The sequence below is a fragment of the Bubalus kerabau genome, chromosome 9 (genome assembly GCF_029407905.1).
Source record: "Bubalus kerabau isolate K-KA32 ecotype Philippines breed swamp buffalo chromosome 9, PCC_UOA_SB_1v2, whole genome shotgun sequence".
In the NCBI taxonomy this organism is placed as follows: domain Eukaryota; kingdom Metazoa; phylum Chordata; class Mammalia; order Artiodactyla; family Bovidae; genus Bubalus; species Bubalus kerabau.
In genome coordinates, this window is record NC_073632.1 from 73,150,974 (window position 1) to 73,168,542 (window position 17,569).

Genomic DNA, 17,569 nt, shown 5'->3' on the forward strand with positions numbered 1-17,569 from the left:
ACCTTTGTTGGCAAAGTAATGTCTCTGCTTTTTAATATGTTGTCTAGGTTGGTCATAACTTTGCTTCCAAGGAGTAAGCATCTTTTAATTTAATGGCTGCAGTCACCGTCTGCAGTGACTTTGGAGCCCCAAAAAATAAAAGTCTGCCACTGTTTCCCCATCTATTTCCCATGAAGTGATGGGACCAGATGCCATGATCTTAGTTTTCTGAATGTTGAGCTTTAAGCCAGCTTTTTCACTGTCCTCTGTTACTTTCATCAAGAGGCTCTTTAGTTCTTCGTTTTCTGCCCTAAGGGTGATGTCATCTGCATATCTGAGGTTATTGATATTTCTCCTGGCAATCTTGATTCCAGCTTGTGCTTCATCCAGCCCAGCATTTCTCTTGATGTACTCTGCATATAGGTTAAATAAGCAGGGTGTCAGTATACAGCCTTGACGTACTCCTTTTCCTAATTGGAACCAGTCTTTTGTTCCATGTCCAGTTCTAACTGTTGCTTCTTGACCTGCATACAGATTTCTCAAGAGGCAGGTCAAGTAGGTAGTCTGGTATACCCATCTCTTTCAGAATTTTCCACAGTTTATTGTGGATCCAAACAGTTAAAGGCTTTGCCATAGGCAATAAAGTAGAAATAGATGTTTTTCTGAAACTCGCTTGCTTTTTAGATGATCCAGCGGATGTTGGCAATTTGATCTCTGGTTCCTCTGCCTTTTCTAAATCTAGCTTGAACATCTGGAATTTCACAGTTCATGTATTGCTTAAGCCTGGCTTGAAGAATTTTGAGCATTACTTTACTAGCGTGTGAGATGAGTGCAATTGTGCGGTAGTTTGAGCATTCTTTGGCATTGCCTTTTTTGGGGATTGGAATGAAAACAGACCTTTTCCAGTCCTGTGGCCACTGCTGTATTTTCCAAATTTGCTGGCATATTGAGCACTTTCACAGCATCATCTTCTAGGATTTGAAATAGCTCAACTGGAATTCCATCACCTCCACTAGCTTTGTTTGTAGTGATGCTTCCTAAGGCCCACTTGACTTCACATTCCAGGATGTCTGGCTTTAGGTAGCACCATTTTAGTAATGTGAATTCTAGTATGGATTTTTGCATTTGTGTTTAAGAGCTGAAAAAAAGTGTACTTTCATTAAAGGCATAAGTATAAACCCTAGTATACTTATCAAAAAACTTTTTATCGTAAACTAGGATAAGTAATTCTAGCTGCTCTAACAACAGAAAAAAATCCCTTGAAATTTTAATAGTTTAACATCATCAAAAATGTATTTCTTGCTCACATCATAATTCCGTGTGTCTCAGGGCAGTTGGGGTGGGACTGTGGTCCACATAGTCATTTAGGGGCCAGGGCTGTTTCAGTCATCAGCACACAGCTTTACGGTTCTCATGGCTTCATGTAAAGAGTCTATAAGAAGAGAGAAAAGATGGTTTAGCGTACTTCCTTTTAACTGCCTCAACAGAAATGGTACATCACTTTAGTCCATATTCTATTGGTAAGAACCAGCACCTCTGGCTAACAAGGTCCAAAAGGAATGGAAAATGTGGTTTGCTTGTGTGCCCAGAAAGAAAGTAAATGCATTTGGTAGGCATCTAGCCTATCTCCACCAGAATCTCCACTTCTGTCAAATATCCTGTCCACTCTTCATACAAAGACCTACTTCACACAAAGACCTACTTACCTCCTCCCCAGCAAATAGCCCAAAGTCTCATTTAGGGCTGTATCCGTCTGAAAGGCCAGTATTTCTTGGTGAAGCACATTTCTCTCTATCAGGTTTGAATGTAGCTCTTCATTGTCTGCTAATCAATGAATTAAAAAGACAAGTTACTACTTCCTTACCCACACCTTTCCCATTCAGAATGGAAAAGTATGAGAAGAAAATATAGCCATCGGTAATGCAACTTTGAAATCCACTGAAAGACCTTGTAAAGAACTTTCCTTAATTAGGCCACGATTCTGCTCTTAAGGCGGAACTACCAAGTAACTCTATTGTTTCATATAGCTCTTGGTTCCAATCCTTGAAGAATTTGACTTGTATTTCATCACCGTTGGCTTCAGCTGAAGTGGTTTTCAGGGGGAGGGTATGCCGTCTTGGAGGAGGCACTCGTTTCTCCATCAACTTTCTGCCTGCAGGTGGTTTTAAGGCTCCCAAACAAGTCTCTAAGCCTTTTTTCTTTTTTTAAGTAGAGTTGTGGTTTCTTTGTCATTACAGTTCCTTCAGAAAGTTTATTAGGCTTCTGATGTACTTGGTTCCAGTTAGTCCCCTGTGCCAGTAACTACACTTAACATTCTTTGCTAGACGCAGGTTTTAAATCTGTTTTATGTCTGCTTCCTTATTCCCTCTGTTTTTTCTCTCTCAGTTGCAGCTGTCTGAATATATTATTAGGAACAATAACCTTAAGTTTGAAGATGACACTTAGAATATATGATATTTGCCAAGGGACTGAGTCACTCTTTTCAACCAAGAAGCTCTCGTTGGTATCTTGCTTGTTCATAGCATTTTGTAATGCTGAATCTTACTGTTTGAGCTTGGACATGGAGAGTGAACCTAAGACACCTTAAATTCCAGACTTTGTTCCCTCTGATTTCTTCTTAACAAACCAACCCATTCTCTCTTGAAATTATTTTTTTCTCATAATATCTTGTCAAAAGTAGTCAGTGGTAGCTGGCACTTAAAAACTGCCTGTTCTCTCCTGCCATTTTCTTAGTACCCTAGACTGGGTAGCCGTGTGGTCTGCCTTATAAACTGTTGTAGGTGACAGTTTAGCAAACGTTCTGTTACCATAAAACATGGGTTGTTACCTCTCCAGCCTCTGTATCAGTTTCCTTGCCACCTAAAACCCAACGACTAAGCCTCATATTTTCGATCTTGCCATCATAGCACTCACATTCTAAAGACAAGAAGTAGCGTCTGACCCCATCTAGACTGAAGGCAGTGATGAAATGTAGTTCATTCAGTTCACAGCAAGAAAAGGGAACAATTATGATGATAATCAGGTTCTGCTACCATTAAGAAGGAAAGAACTATTATCAATATGTTTTCTGATTATTACAGCTACTTCAAGTATTTCTAACAATTATTAAGAAGCTAATCTTCCTTATGTGAAAATGGTAGCCTCTTAAACTTTCCTTTTATCTTATTTTACAAATTTAAAAATCAAGTAACCTAATGGACCATGATGTAGTAATTAAAAAATGACAATATACATATTTCTGGAACTCCTATAATATGCCAATATTTAATCATATTTATAATATTTCTTGTAAGGGATAGTTTCCATATTTTAAAAATCTACTGATCTGAAATGTTGGAGAAGGCAATGGCACCCCACTCCAGTACTCTTGCCTGGAAAATCCCATGAACGGAGAAGCCTGGTAGGCTGCAGTCCATGGGGTCATGAAGAGTCGGACACAACTGAGCGACTTCACTTTCAGTTTTCACTTTCATGCATTGGAGAAGGAAATGGCAACCCACTCCAGTGTTCCTGCCTGGAGAATCCCAGGGACGGGGGAGCCTAGTGGGCTGCCGTCTATGGGGTCGCACAGAGTTGGACACAACTGAAGCGACTTAGCAGCAGCAGCAGCAGATCTGAAATGTAACATTGCATTTAAGTGTTTTAAACTAAAGGAATGATTTTATTTTAAAGTCCTAGTGATTTTTCTTGTTTCACTTTAAAAATTTCCTGTACTGTGGATGAAATTATTCATTTTAATATTTATGTTTTATGCCTTGATTTAAATTACGGTTACTTATTTATTTCTTCTGTTGTGTGTACTTAGTTGCTCAGTCATGTCTGGCTCTTTATGACCCCATGGACTGTAGCCCACCAGGCTCCTGTGTTCATGGGGATTCTCCCATGAACATTCTCCAGGCAAGAATACTGGAGTGGGTTGCCATGCCCTCCTCAACCAAGGGGATCAAACCCAGGTCTCTGGCATTGCAGGAGGATTCTTTACCAGCTGAGCCACCAGGGAAGCCCAAGAATACTGGAATGGGAAACCTATCCCTTCTCTAGGGGATCTTCCTCAACTAAGAATTGAACCAGGGTCTTCTGCATTGCAGGAGGATTCTTTACCAGCTGAACTGCCAGGGAAGCTAGAAATGTGTAAAATATTTTTCCTGCCTAAAATGCATGTTGACATTATGAGCTATATTACAAAAAGGCCATTTAGAAATTCACTTTTAAATTTTTCTTGGACAAAAGCAATCTCGGTCTTGTTTGGTTTGTCTTTCCTTTGAAGTAGGTCTCAGAGTCAACCATGAAGTCCCTTATGCTGCATTGAAATTATTATTTTAAAACAATTATGTGATGCTGTATAAGTTTACTGTCTTAACCAGAATTGTAAACAATGTCTTTAACATTAATAACCTAATTTAAACATTTACAAATATTAAATATATTTAATGTTATATATTAATGTAAATATGTTTATATATAATGTGTATACACATATTATTAAAACTGATATTTGAGGACTTATATAGGGTTCATTCTCTGTGTCCTGTTTTGTTTTATAGCTATAAGAAACTCACTGAGAATAAAGAAACTGAATTTGTTAGCCCTTTACCCCTTAAGATTAACCCAAATGTTGTGTCTCAAGAACCACAAACTGTGAGCCAATTGTTGGACAAAAATGAAGAGAATGTAGTTTTAGAAAAGGCAACAAATGAAGTTACAGAAAATAATTATCCAAGAGTAAATGCTGTGGAAGAACAAATAGATAAAATGTACCTTGATATTTTGAAGAAAAAAATATCTGTTGGTCCTTCATTATTACCTCAGGATGACAAAACAAATAAGGTAAGTTTTTATAATTTGCATTGATTTGACATTCTGATAAATGAAGTTACGTAAATACTGTTGAGAAGTATGTACTTCCTAAGCTAGTGGGATTGATTACATACTGACGTCCACATAAATCCTGGACATCTGTGAGAAGTATCTATCATAACACTCTGCGGTCCCCAAATTTAAAAATACCACTGTAGCATTAGCTCTCTTTTAGAAGCCATTCTTTACATTTTCATTTTTTTAGTGAACATAGTCTAGAGTTTGAGGAGCAGAAGAAAATTATATGTATTCATCATTTTAGTGCTTTACAGTCGTCTAGTAGTCTCTGTTCTACAAAAGAGGTGAGTTGGCATTTCATATACATGCTGTTCACAGCTCTTGAGAAACTTACATTTCACTGTTCCTTTTTTCTCTGTTCTTGATTTATTCTGATTATATATAATCAGACCATGACCACAGCATTCCGTTTTTATTTTACAGTTTTGAGTTATGTGTTTACCATAAACTATCACCTTATAGAATAAGGCAGGGTACTAATACATTTTTACATTGAGAGATCTGGAGAAGAAAGATAAGATTTTTGTCATTTCAAAACTTGTTCTCTGTTTTCTTCCATGTTCATTCATTGCTTTCTGGCAAGCTTATTTTGTTTTATTATTTTGCTTTGTCTTACTCTTGATTTTGAAAATGTTGGTTCCAAATATTAAAATTCTGATGAATTTAGAGAACTTTAATATAATGGTTTGCCTTCTATGAATTATGTTCTTTGGTTATCACTATGATTTTGCTACCTGTTAATCTTATTTGCAACTGTAGTTGAAGTTTATTTAAGTACTAAAGAGTTTGTACTTGTATGTAGACTTTAAGATCTCAACTCGAGTCTGGAGAAGAAGGGACTGTAACTGGTAAACAGCTACCATACAAGAAGACCAAAAGTGCACCTCCTTTATTTAAAAGAAAACCCCAGAGTGGATTATATGCATCAGTTAGGAGTTCAGGGTATGGCAAACCCAGTTCACCATTCAAGACATTTTCTAATCTTGAAAAGAAAACTTCAAAGGACATCATGAAGAGCAAAAACTTGAGATCTATTCTTGCCTCAAATCAAAGTAGGAAAAAAGGTAATCATTCTATACATCTAGTATATTATTTTCCTTGTTCTCTGCTTTCTTTGTTTCCTTTCTCCTTCTATGAACTTTCCTTATTAATAGAAAAAAACATGAATTGTAAGGTATTACATTCCATTTCTGAAAGATTCAGTTCTATTGAGTTCAGGAGGTTTTTCATCGTTAGTTCTGTGTCTTCCTGAAAGAAACCCAGAAAGTATAGGAAGTGAGTATAAGATAGGAGAATCCAATCCCTTCTCATCTGGTTGGCTTTGTAATATTCAAAATGTTTGCCAGAGCAGAGCTATCAATTCAGAATCAAGTGGCAATGTACAGGTGAAGGTTGATCCAGAAAGAAATCCCTGGGTATTTGTTCAGTATAGACTTGGAGAGTCGAGATGTTTTCTGGATCACAGAATGCCTACTTCTATACATCATAGTTCAGTTCAGTCCAGTCACTCAGCCATGTCCAGCTCTTTGTGACCCCATGGACTGCAGCACACCAGGCTTTCCTGTCCATCACCAACTCCTGGAGGTTGTTCAGACTCATGTCCATCTCATCCTCTGTTGCCCCCTTCTCCTCCCACCTCTCATCACAGTGCCTCCTAATCTAGTTATTTCCTAATCCAGTCATTTTTTAATATGTTGGCAGTAGGCAAGGGTAATTTTCCACGTAGAAGCCCATGATGCAAGTAAAAGAAATAGAGATGTTTGACTTAGACCCACATTTCTGTTGCCTTTGGACTTCATTGGGAGAGGGAGAGCAATAGAGCCAGAAGCATTTTGTCCTTTGCTGTGTGATTAAATCGAATAGGTGACCAGTTCCATCATTGTTATCTGGTAACAATAGTTGTCAGAGGAGAAATAACCTCATTGGAAAATTTACTTCTGCCTTAGAGTGTTTTCCCTGCCTTTCCCCGCAACTGTCAATTTCAGGGCCACTTTGACTGTATTTAAAATTCTTTCAGCATCAAAGATTCTTTTCTTCTGTCTGTGCTCATGCATATTCGCTGCAGAAACTCATGCGTGTAAGCTGGAAAGGCTGGGACTGACCCATATCAGCAGGGGAACAGCAGTCATGGGCGGGTCTTCTGGAGACACAGAATTGTAATTTCTGGCTTAACACAAGCATCCTTTCCTCCTGTTCTCAACCTGTGGACCTCTAATCCCTTCCTCTGAGAAGTCTCCTGGGGTCTCGCTTTCTCTGTTACTTTTCTGTGAAATGTCTAGAAGGAAGGAGAAAGGCAAGCATGTGAATGAACAAACAAAACATTTTATAAGAATAGATCACATTTCATAAGTTCTTTTAAAATAAATATTAGATTTAGTTTTACTTAAATCTGTAAGAAGAAAAAGAAACTTCCTCCTAAGAAATACTATATCCCAAAAGATCATTTTAATAAAATAGACTATGAAAACCCCTGAAAGGTTGCCAAAACCGTGTTGTTGTTTTTACCTACATTTTTCAATTCTATACATTATCAGTTTCTCTTCTATGAATATGAGTTAATAAAACCCCCACTCACATGCCTGCCGCTCATTTTTGTTGGTTTTATTTTTACTTGTTCAAGATATATCTATTATATTCTCTCTAGCAACTGTAATTCCCCACAGCTTTTGTATGTGGGTCTTGGTTCCGGCTGTTAAAGGACCAGAATGCTTTTCGCCAGTCCCTTAGCCATCACTTTCTAGAATTATTTTGATTGGTTTCTTATTTGACTGAATTCTCTTAATCCATTGTTTTTTCAAGAAGGGCTCATAAGTTCTAAGCACTGCACTTTTCACATTTGAATTTTATATCCAAGCAAATTTTCTTTCATGTATAAAGAGAAAAGATACTGTCCATGTACTGTTACTGAAAATAATTACTTAGGGAGACCAAAATTAAGAACTCAGGAAAGAACAATTCTGGCATCAAAGCGCTGGTTGACTGCAGCTTGAGCAAGAACCACTTGTCACTCTTGGCTGCCATGTCCTTGGAAGAATCACAACGCTAGCAGATCACACACCATTCGTTGGCCATGTTAATGGACCTCCAGTGACTTGGAAGGTTTAACGCCTGCTTTCACAATGACTCAAACTGTATATTTATGAACAGTGTAAGAAATTTTCTCCAGAAAAACCTTCCACAACACTCAGTCCAATTAAATATGATTACTACTATATGAGGAAAAAATGGCAGGCCTGGAAGAGAGTAGAAGGAAATCTCAGGGTGAGGTCCTGTTGGGGACTTGTTGTTTCTTTTGACTTTTCTATATTTCCAAATCTTTAATGACCTTGTGTTTTAACTTCAATGAAAAAGTCAACCTTGCATTTAAAAAGTTAGCATCTTGAAGAAATTATTTAAGTTTCAAATGTTTCATTTGTATCGAAGGCAGTCAAGTACATGTTCATGCAGTATTCAGTTCAGAAACTGTAATATTAGAATATGGGCCTGAGGATCTCTTCTCAGTATTTCTGTTAATTTTTTTTCATTATAAACTGAGTAACTTATTGGTCTTAGAATTATTTCTTCTTTTTTTAAGATTTACAAGGTACCTTAAAAACTGAAAATTTGACTGGAATATATGTGTGTGTGTGTGTGTGTGTGTGTGAACCACATTTTTTCTAATTTAATAAACAGGATATAGCAGTTTTATTTATTTTTAATCAGATTTTAAACTACTTGTTACGAGGTTTGCATGAAATTCATATTATTCCAGTGATACTATATCTTGATATACATTATTTATAAAAATTGTGCTTTGAAAGCATACTTTAATCTGAACTGAAATATTTCATTATCAGCTGCTCTTTGATTAATTGTTTAAATACTTCTATTTGCTATTGCTATGAACATTTAAAACGATAACTTATTGAAAAATAGTAAAACCTGAAATTACCCTAATCCACATTCTCCTCACATTTATTGAGCTCCATCTGTCATTTAATATGAATCTTGGGTCAATGAACCTTCTGTGTCAAATTGAATAGAATGTTGATTATGGACTGGAGTTCAAGTGCAATGAAACAGATGCCTTGCAGTGTTTGTTAGGCATTAGTCTCCTTTGAGATGCTCATTTGTCTTCGTGTCCTCATTAGTACTTATTGTTAAATAATTGCCTGAATATACACTCAACATGGTTTGTATTTGTGGTGCTTTTATCCATTGTTTACAATATTTAGAAATCTTACCTGCAACAAAGCTGATCAAGCCTGCATCTTTGGGTAAACCAGCTCCCCAAACTGAAAGTTGGCTGGCTACTCCTAAGTCGTCTGAGGGCCCCACAGAAGCTGACTCCTGTGTTCAGTTTCAGAATGTAGGTATTAAATTTAAAAATAATATTCATACTGTTTTATGTTCTATATACATTGAAGCAATTATAAAAAATGAAATATTTGAAACTTCTTTTGTGTTGACAGATACTTATCACTTTTATTGAACATGTATTGATCTTCTTGATTAGTAGAACATTGTTAAACAGGTCATTTTTATTCTTTGTGGGGTTTCTTTCCCCTAACCACCCATGTTTGAATCTCCTATGTAACTCTACATAATGAAGTAATGCTTTTCATTAAAAGGATTCTTCAGGATACCATGATGGGAACAAGGAGACAGAATTGCTTATGTTTAAAAGAGTTCAGGAAGCAGAGGAAAAATGGAAGGGTGCCCAAGCTCTAATTGAACAAATTAAAGTCACTTTCTCAGAAAAGGAGAAAGAGCTGGAAAATAAGATGGAGGAACTAAAGAGACAACAGGAAAAGGAACTCTTCAGACTGAATCAAGACAATTATATTCTTCAAGCCAAGGTACTAGACACATTGTCCTATTTCTCCTTTTATTTATTAAAAAGAACTTGTACTCCCTGCTAAATGCATTGTTATTTTCTTGTTCCTGGGGCCTCTTGACTTGATATATTTGCTGCATAAAACATGAACATGGTTCCTGACGGTGCCTCCTTACAAAAGAGCCTACATGAAATCCTTGGGGGGGGATCGTTTTGATAGTTTTCTTCTTAGCAGTCCTTTTTGAAAACTAATCACTTGGTTCACTGTGACCTTCAGGGAAGACAGCAGTTTCAGAAAGAAAGCTGTAGAAGTTCTAGATTCAGGAAAGTGACCCTGTGTAGCATTTCTGAGTTACTTCCACCGTTAGAACCATCAGTACAAAGCATCCCTGTAGTGACTTAATTGTAGTTGGTGTTACGATAATTCTAGTGTGCTTATAAGACAGTCTTAGGTCTATACACCTGGAGTTTTCTGATGTTCTTCCTCACTTCTCACTGTATCATTTTCTTCCCCAAATGAAACAATACCTGCGTTTTCTCAAAGTTGAGTAGTTTTGAAGAATCAAACAAAAAACACAGGTGGTTACATTTGGGAGAAACAACTGATCCTGTCACTGAAGAAAAATTGAAGCAAATCCAAAAAGAAATACAAGAACAAGAGATGCTTCTTCAAGGATATCAGCAGGTATGGCTCTTCAGCACAAAGTTAGTTTGTCTTGAGATTCTTTGATTATAAAAATAAGGCCTTTAAAAATATTTCTGCATCCATTTAACAGGTAATGGCAATGTAAGGAAGTAATAATTTGACTAGTCTGTGCATTTTTTATGGGGAGAATTAAAGTGGTTAAGAGCAGGGGTTCTGGATTCAAAAAAATCTGATTTTAGATTTTGCTTCATACCTGCTCTATAGCCTTAGGCAAATCACATTACCTCTCTCAGGCAGTTTCCTCATCTGTGAAATGAGGATAATAATGCCTGTCTCACAGTGGTTGTGAAATTAAAATAAGACTGCAGATCAACCTCTTCCTGCCTTCCACACAGTAACCAGTTTGTGCATGTTGGCCTGTTACTAATTCTAATAGTCAGATTTCCTTAGAAACTCTTTTTTTCCTTTGAAAGTGAAAGTGTTAGTCACTCAGTTGTGTCCAGCTCTTTCCAGCCCCAGGGACTGTAGCCTGTCAGGCTCCTTTGTCCTTGGGATTCTCCAGGCAAGAATACGGAGTGGGTTGCCACTCCCTTCTCCAGGGGATCTTTTTTTTTTTTTCCATAGATAATATTGGCTACTTTTGATACTATATTGAGAACTATAAATCTGAAATCAATTGCCAATGCCTTGAGAGTAGAACTAAAAAATGAATTAAATGGGAGAAAATGTGTATGTTCTGCGGAAGCCATACATTTGTTCTCTGTGATGATAGAGTCTTGGTGGTGTTGACAGTCAGCCGGGGCAGGTTTGGCGATGTTCCAGCATGAGACTTGTCTTAGTTTCCTCCTGACCACTTTTTTTTTTTTTTTTAACTTCTCTATCCTTTTCCTCTGTCTTACTCCTTTTTCCTCTTTTGACAACTGTAACCTAAGCATCCAGCCTCACAATAATACGCATTTTCATTCTGGGGACATCCAAAGAAAGCATTATCACATCAGAAATTACAGCTTTCCTTTTTACTATTTATTTATTTTTTCACTGGTCTCAGTTGGGGCACTCAGGACCTTTGACCTTCTTTGCAGCATGTGTGATCTTTAGTTGCGGCATGTGAACTCTTCATTGCGGCCCGTGGGATCTGGTTCCCTGACCAGGGATTGAGCCCAAGGCCCCTGCGTTGGGAACACAGGCAGAATCTTAACCACTGAACCACCTGAGAAGTCCCCAGATAGTCTAGCTGTAAATGAAATAGTATGGATTTTGCAAGATACCCCACCCTGGAGTTAGAACCTTCCAAACCCTCCCTGCCATTCTGAGCTTGCTATATACACAGCATGGGTTTTAAAGCAGGATTTCACAGACCTATGATTTTGCCAACCACCCACTCCCATAAAGATAACATGAAATTGATGTGTCTATGTATGTATGTGTTTTTCTGAGTTTCATTAATTCTGCTGAAAATCAACCACAAACTATGTGTCAGGCACTGGCCAGACATGGTGAGACAGTTCATGGTTTTCATGAAATCCTCAGTGGTCCTTGGTTTTCATCAGTTTCTTGATTTTAAAGAGGTTAATAAGCCAGAGCATCTGAGCACAGATGGGTACTTTCTCCCCTATCCTCACTGAGTCCCTCTTTCGCTCAGGCCAGATGCTGTACTGGGTCTAGTCTATATACTCACTGCCCTGATCTTCTGGAGGCACCCAGTCTCTAACTCCCTGCTCACATAAAGTTCCAGAAACAAACATGGATACCCACTGTGGTTACGTCCAGTCACCTCACTGCAGAAAAATGGGCCAAAAACAGGAAAAAGAGTGTGCGGACAGCACACAAGTCAGGATATGGTTCTTCCTGCAGTCACTGGTCCATTTACTCACCTGAAATGCAGTACATTACTCTGATGGGCTCTTTGATTTGGGGAATTTTTTTTCAACTAATGATTTTGAACATTTTAGAAAGAACTGTTCTCGGTTTACAGATTTTCTTCTGAGACAAAAAGTTAGAAAAAGATTTTGCTTACTCAAAAACTGAAGAAATTGAAAAGCCTTTAAAATTGCTTAAAGGATACATCTTTTATAAGCAAATAAACTTACATAAGTACTACTGGTTTTTAACTAAAATGTAATTTTCTGTTTTTAAAAAGGAAAATGAAAAATTGTATAATCAAGTGAAAGATCTCCAAGAACAAAACAAGAAAAATGAGGAGCGAATGTTCAAGGAAAACCAGAATTTATTCAGTGAATTAGCTGCCTTAAAGTAAGTCCTTTTTAAATTCTTAAGATCAAATATACTTTGGCTGTTTCTAAGCATTTTATTATTATATTAATAATACATTTAGTTATACTTAGAAATTTTAGAAGTTGTACACTGATTTACAGTTTTGTAACTTTTACATTTTTCATATTCAGTGATTCTCTTTGGTGTTCAATGATCAGTACATACTTTAGTATTTTCAATATATTGGTATTAGAATTTCACATCAATTTCAGGAAACTGAATTATTCCTTTTAAACCTGAGATACTTAGATAATATAATAATAATAAACTACAGTATTATTTACTGTGTTAGGTCAGATTGCATACAAGTAGAGCTTGAGATGGGGATCTTTGTGGAGGTGCTTTTCTGGAAGATAACTCTTAGGAGAAGGGGCAAGAGAAGCGAGATGAGGTGAGGATTGGGGTGGATGGTGAGCAGGAAAATCAGTGAGACTGGGTTTCGGCTGGAGGCTGGCTTCATTCCACTCTTCACCAGGACATGCAGGAGAACAGATTTCATTACATAGTTGGTCCCTACTTGAGTCAAGTGGAGAACAGCCCTTTGAACCCCTCAAGGCAGTCTGTCACTGGATGAAGTGGGCCCCAGGAAGCAGCTCGCAGGTATCCTCTGGGGCAGGGGGCAGGAGCTGCTGTTTGGCAAGGAAATTTCTCCAGAGAAAGAACCTGGGAGTTATTACAACAAACATACCACGGCAGGCTGACAGAGCGCTAGCACCCACTTAGGAACCAATCATACTTCAGACTGTAAGGTCTTTGGGATGTTACTATGTCCATCTTTAATATACTAAGTGAAAGAGCTGAACCACCAAACATGGGCAGGCTAGGGTTCTGTCTTCTTTTAGGAAGTGACTGCCAGCTGTGCATCATTTCACCTAAACACCTGAAATCTCAGATAGAACTACTATCTGAAGAAACGTCTTGGACTGTGAATGTCATGTACATTATGTTTATTTACATACTACTTCCATTTTTTTGCAAGATAATTTAGGGCATAAGAGACAAGGCTGCTGTTAGCTCACACTGATCTTTCATGCACAGTAGAAAAAGACACACCTTGTCGCAGACAAAGCTAGAAAGTACACAGGTTGGCAAGTTGAGGGCACTTTTGTATAAATTGGGGGGGTCACCCCTTTCTCCTGGTAAGTGTGACCCCCATGCCAAAGCTAATAATCTGCATAGTTCTGATGCCTCAGGGCTTCTACATCTGCTTTCTTCCCAGATGCTTCAATAAAATATTTTAAAATTTTATATCTTATATTTCCTGGCTTCTAAAAGAGAAGATCTATTCCTGGCTCCAAACCTGAGGCTCTAAATGAATTTCCACAATGGAATAAATTGTTTCTTTAGACTTAGATGATCATATACAGATTCCTAAACTTGTTGTATAATGTTCTCTGGAAAAAAAAAAAAAAGGAAAAACTGACTTGAAGGAACCAGTAGTAGATTGTATTTGGTTTTATTTGTTAGTTTCCATGGGTATGATTGGCAATTTGTGTTTCTCAGAAACGAGTCTAGAGTGATATGACAAGGAGTACAGAACACCACAGGGGAAATGCAATGCAGTAAGTCTTTCCCAGACATTGATTTTCTTTTTTCTGAAAATTGGCAAGAAATGTTTTTATATTACAAATACACCAATACTCTTAGAGTTTCAATTCTTTTAGATTATACATAAACATTTCCCTTAAAGTATACTCTTCTAACATTTCAGTATTGTATTCTTTAGTGCAAATGAACTGTTTATCTTCAGAGACTCAGTTTTGATGTGCAAAGAGTTTTTAATTTTTAAGAATTGAATATTTTGTACTTAAAGGAAGACATTGTAAACATATATGTATTTATTTTCAAAATAAATCAGAGAACAGATGCACAGAAGTCGTTTCCTGTCTCAAGCAGTTGAAGATTCAGAGCCCACCAAAAATCAAAATTTTACAGATCTGTTAGCAGAACTACGGGCAGCACAGGTAAGGTACATAAGGATTTTAACCATTAGCAACAGGAAAGTGTGTTATAAAAATCCTTACATGTGTAAAAAAGAAAAATCTGCTTTTGTAACTTATGAATAAATCTGTTTATAAATTTCATACCAATTAAAAACTAGGAAATACCTAAGATTAGCATTGAAATACCTGTGACCTCAATATAGAGGAAACAATATGATACTGGTTATAGATGGCATCTTTTATTATCCAACCTCTCATCAGGCATTTATCATGTGGAGTCATGTTGGAGGCAGAGCCTTATTTAGGGAAGAGCCCTTGGAGGAGGGCATGGCAGCCCACTCCAGTATTCTTGCCTGGAGAATCCCATGGACAGAGGAGCTTGAGGGGCTACAGTCCATAGGGTCGCCAAGAGTTGGACACGACTGAAGTGACTGAACATGCATTCGTGTACATACCTAATTTCAAACAAACTCCTCTTTGAAAATGGAGGGCTGAAATAGGAAAACAATTTGAAAGTGATCATTCACCTTAAAAAGTGAGTTGACTTTTCCTCAGTCTTCCTAAGTGGGCTGTACACTTAAAAGGGGCTGAGACTATATCTGAAGAATTTGTATCTGATATGCCTGACAGAGCGGTGAAATGCAATATCTGCTACATAATTTTTTTCTTTATTTTTACTGAATTGTACTATAAAGCATATGGCCTAGAATTTCCTAAAGCAGTGTTTACCAATGGGAAAAGTTTGGGAATTTTGGGCAGATTATTTCTGTCTTAAGCAGAACAGTTTTATGCATTGCTTGGTTTTTATCACTCCTGTCCTCAAGAACTATGCTTGTAGCACCCACCCGTCACTGTAACACTCAAAACCACTGCCACAGACAGCTCCTATGGAAGGGCAGTTAGCTTTCCCCACTCCCTCCCGTTAAGTACTTTAAATCTATTTCAACGATTATGCACATTAGAATAATTCCAATTGCATGTCACTTTCTAATTAGAAATTTATTACATAAAGTTAGGCTACACAGAAATTTAAACATGCCAGAGTTCAGTAGTTGATATTTGACAGGTTTTTGTAGTATATAAAATGAAGCTTCAAATATGAACCCATTAGAGAACTTCCTTAAGATGCATGTGGGTACAGAATGATTAGATAGGTAAGCAGATAAATAGAAAGAATAAATGATTGGATACCTTCACTTATCAGTGGGCCTCAAAAACTAGCAAGTTAAGAGAGAAATTACTGTAGTTTATGAAGGCTTGGGAAAGCATGATTAGGTTGCGACCACAGCATTAACTTCATTTGAAGGCTGTTATTAGTGACCTTTTAAAAGTGCGGTTTTGGACGCATTTTTGAACAAATGGGAAACCAAAACTGACACTGAAATCACCAGAACATGCTGGCTAAAATGTAATTAACATCTTGTAAATTACATAACCCAACTCGCAAGAAAGTAAAGTGAACTTCTGGGGTCAGAATAGAACAGGGATACGGAGCTAGCAGTAAGCATTGCTCCTGGGCTGTCAGCTCAGTAACCACGAGCCTTGAGCTTGAACAACAAAGTGGAGATAGGACCCCAGGACTGCACAGGGCCATATCCTTCAGTAAAAAAGTGTTTTAGGAAAAAATTGACCCACTTTCAGAAGGGACTGAAATGTCGAGAAAGCTTCTCTCTCTTAACTTGGTATCTATAGAAAGAGAGGGGGAAAAGATCTCATTTTCTCAGTGCTTTATTGATTATTCAGTATAGATGTCGTCCCTTCTCCTTTCACTTGTGTTTTAGTATTTGAATTGACACTACCTTCAAGGGTGGGTCGGGCTTCCCTCATAGTTCAGTTGGTAAAGAATCTGCCTGCAATGCAGGAGATCCCAGTTCGATTCCTGGGTCGGGAAGATCTGCTGGAGAAGGGATAGGCTACCCACTCCAGTATTCTTGGGCTTCCCTTTGGCTCAGCCAGTAAAGAGTCTGCCTGCGATGTGGGAGACCTGGGTTCGGTCTCTGGGATCCAGTATTCTGGCCTGGAGAATTCCATGACTGTACAGTCCATGAGGTCGCAAAGAGTCGGACATGACTAGGTGACTTTCACTTTCAAGGGTGGGTCATGCTCAATCTGGGGGGGAAAAAAACCATAAAATGATCCTCAGTCAGCAGTCATCTTAAGTATGTCTAGAAGAAACACGTGCAAAACACTCTTAAGGGTGTCCACTCTTAACCCAGTTCACACAGTATTCCTACAGATTAAATCATGTTGACAGTACACTTGCAATGCAAAATTACAAAATCCAGGGAAACAGCCCACCATGAGTAGGCATGGAGTAACTTAATAAACAGGATTAAAACCCCAGTAGGATTATTGAGTCGGAGAAGCCAATGGCACCCCACTCCAGTACTCTTGCCTGGAAAATCCCATGGGTGGTGGAGCCTGGTAGGCTGCAGTCCATGAGGTCGCTAAGAGTTGGACACGGCTGAGCGACTTCACTTTCACTTTCATGCATTGGAGAAGGAAATGGCAACCCACTCCAGTACTCTTGCCTGGAGAATCCCAGGGATGGGGGAGCCTGGTTGGCTTCCATCTATGGGATCGCACAGAGTTGGACACGACTGAAGTGAGTTAGCAGTGGGATTATTGAGTAGACTATAAATTAAATACATTTTAAATAATTAAATATACAGAATAAGTGAGAAATTAAATGTGAGGAAGGAACAAAACAGACCAGGGAAATTCAGAGAAAAATAAAGAGAATAAGTAGAAAAGTTAAATAGATGATCAGATGTAATTAAGAAGAAAGTAGTCAACTGGAAGATAGATCTAAGAGAACTTAGACTGAAACACACGAAATAGAGAAATAGAAAATAACAGAAATAGGAGATGCTATAATATGTAATTAAATGTTTTTATAAAGTAATGGCCAAGAATTTTCTAGAAATTATAAAAGATGAATTCTCAAATTCAGGAAATACAGTGAGTCCTGCTCAGGATACATAAGTAAAAATCTACATCCAAGCCCATCATGGTGAAAGTACCAAAGGCAGGAAC

At 37.8% G+C, this 17,569-nt stretch overlaps 1 protein-coding gene across 4 annotated transcripts in view; it reads left to right on the forward strand.

Moving 5' to 3' along the window:
- The window catches only part of CEP162 (centrosomal protein 162), a 93,668-nt gene that overhangs the window by 46,316 nt on the left and 29,783 nt on the right, over positions 1-17,569 (forward strand). For all 4 annotated transcript variants that reach the window (XM_055535569.1, XM_055535570.1, XM_055535571.1 and 1 more), the window contains 7 exons: positions 4,524-4,806; positions 5,657-5,918; positions 9,069-9,202; positions 9,465-9,692; positions 10,215-10,355; positions 12,457-12,569; positions 14,449-14,554. In XM_055535569.1, coding sequence (XP_055391544.1) covers positions 4,524-4,806; positions 5,657-5,918; positions 9,069-9,202; positions 9,465-9,692; positions 10,215-10,355; positions 12,457-12,569; positions 14,449-14,554 — 1,267 coding nt within the window. The remainder of the gene's footprint in view (positions 1-4,523; positions 4,807-5,656; positions 5,919-9,068; positions 9,203-9,464; positions 9,693-10,214; positions 10,356-12,456; positions 12,570-14,448; positions 14,555-17,569) is intronic.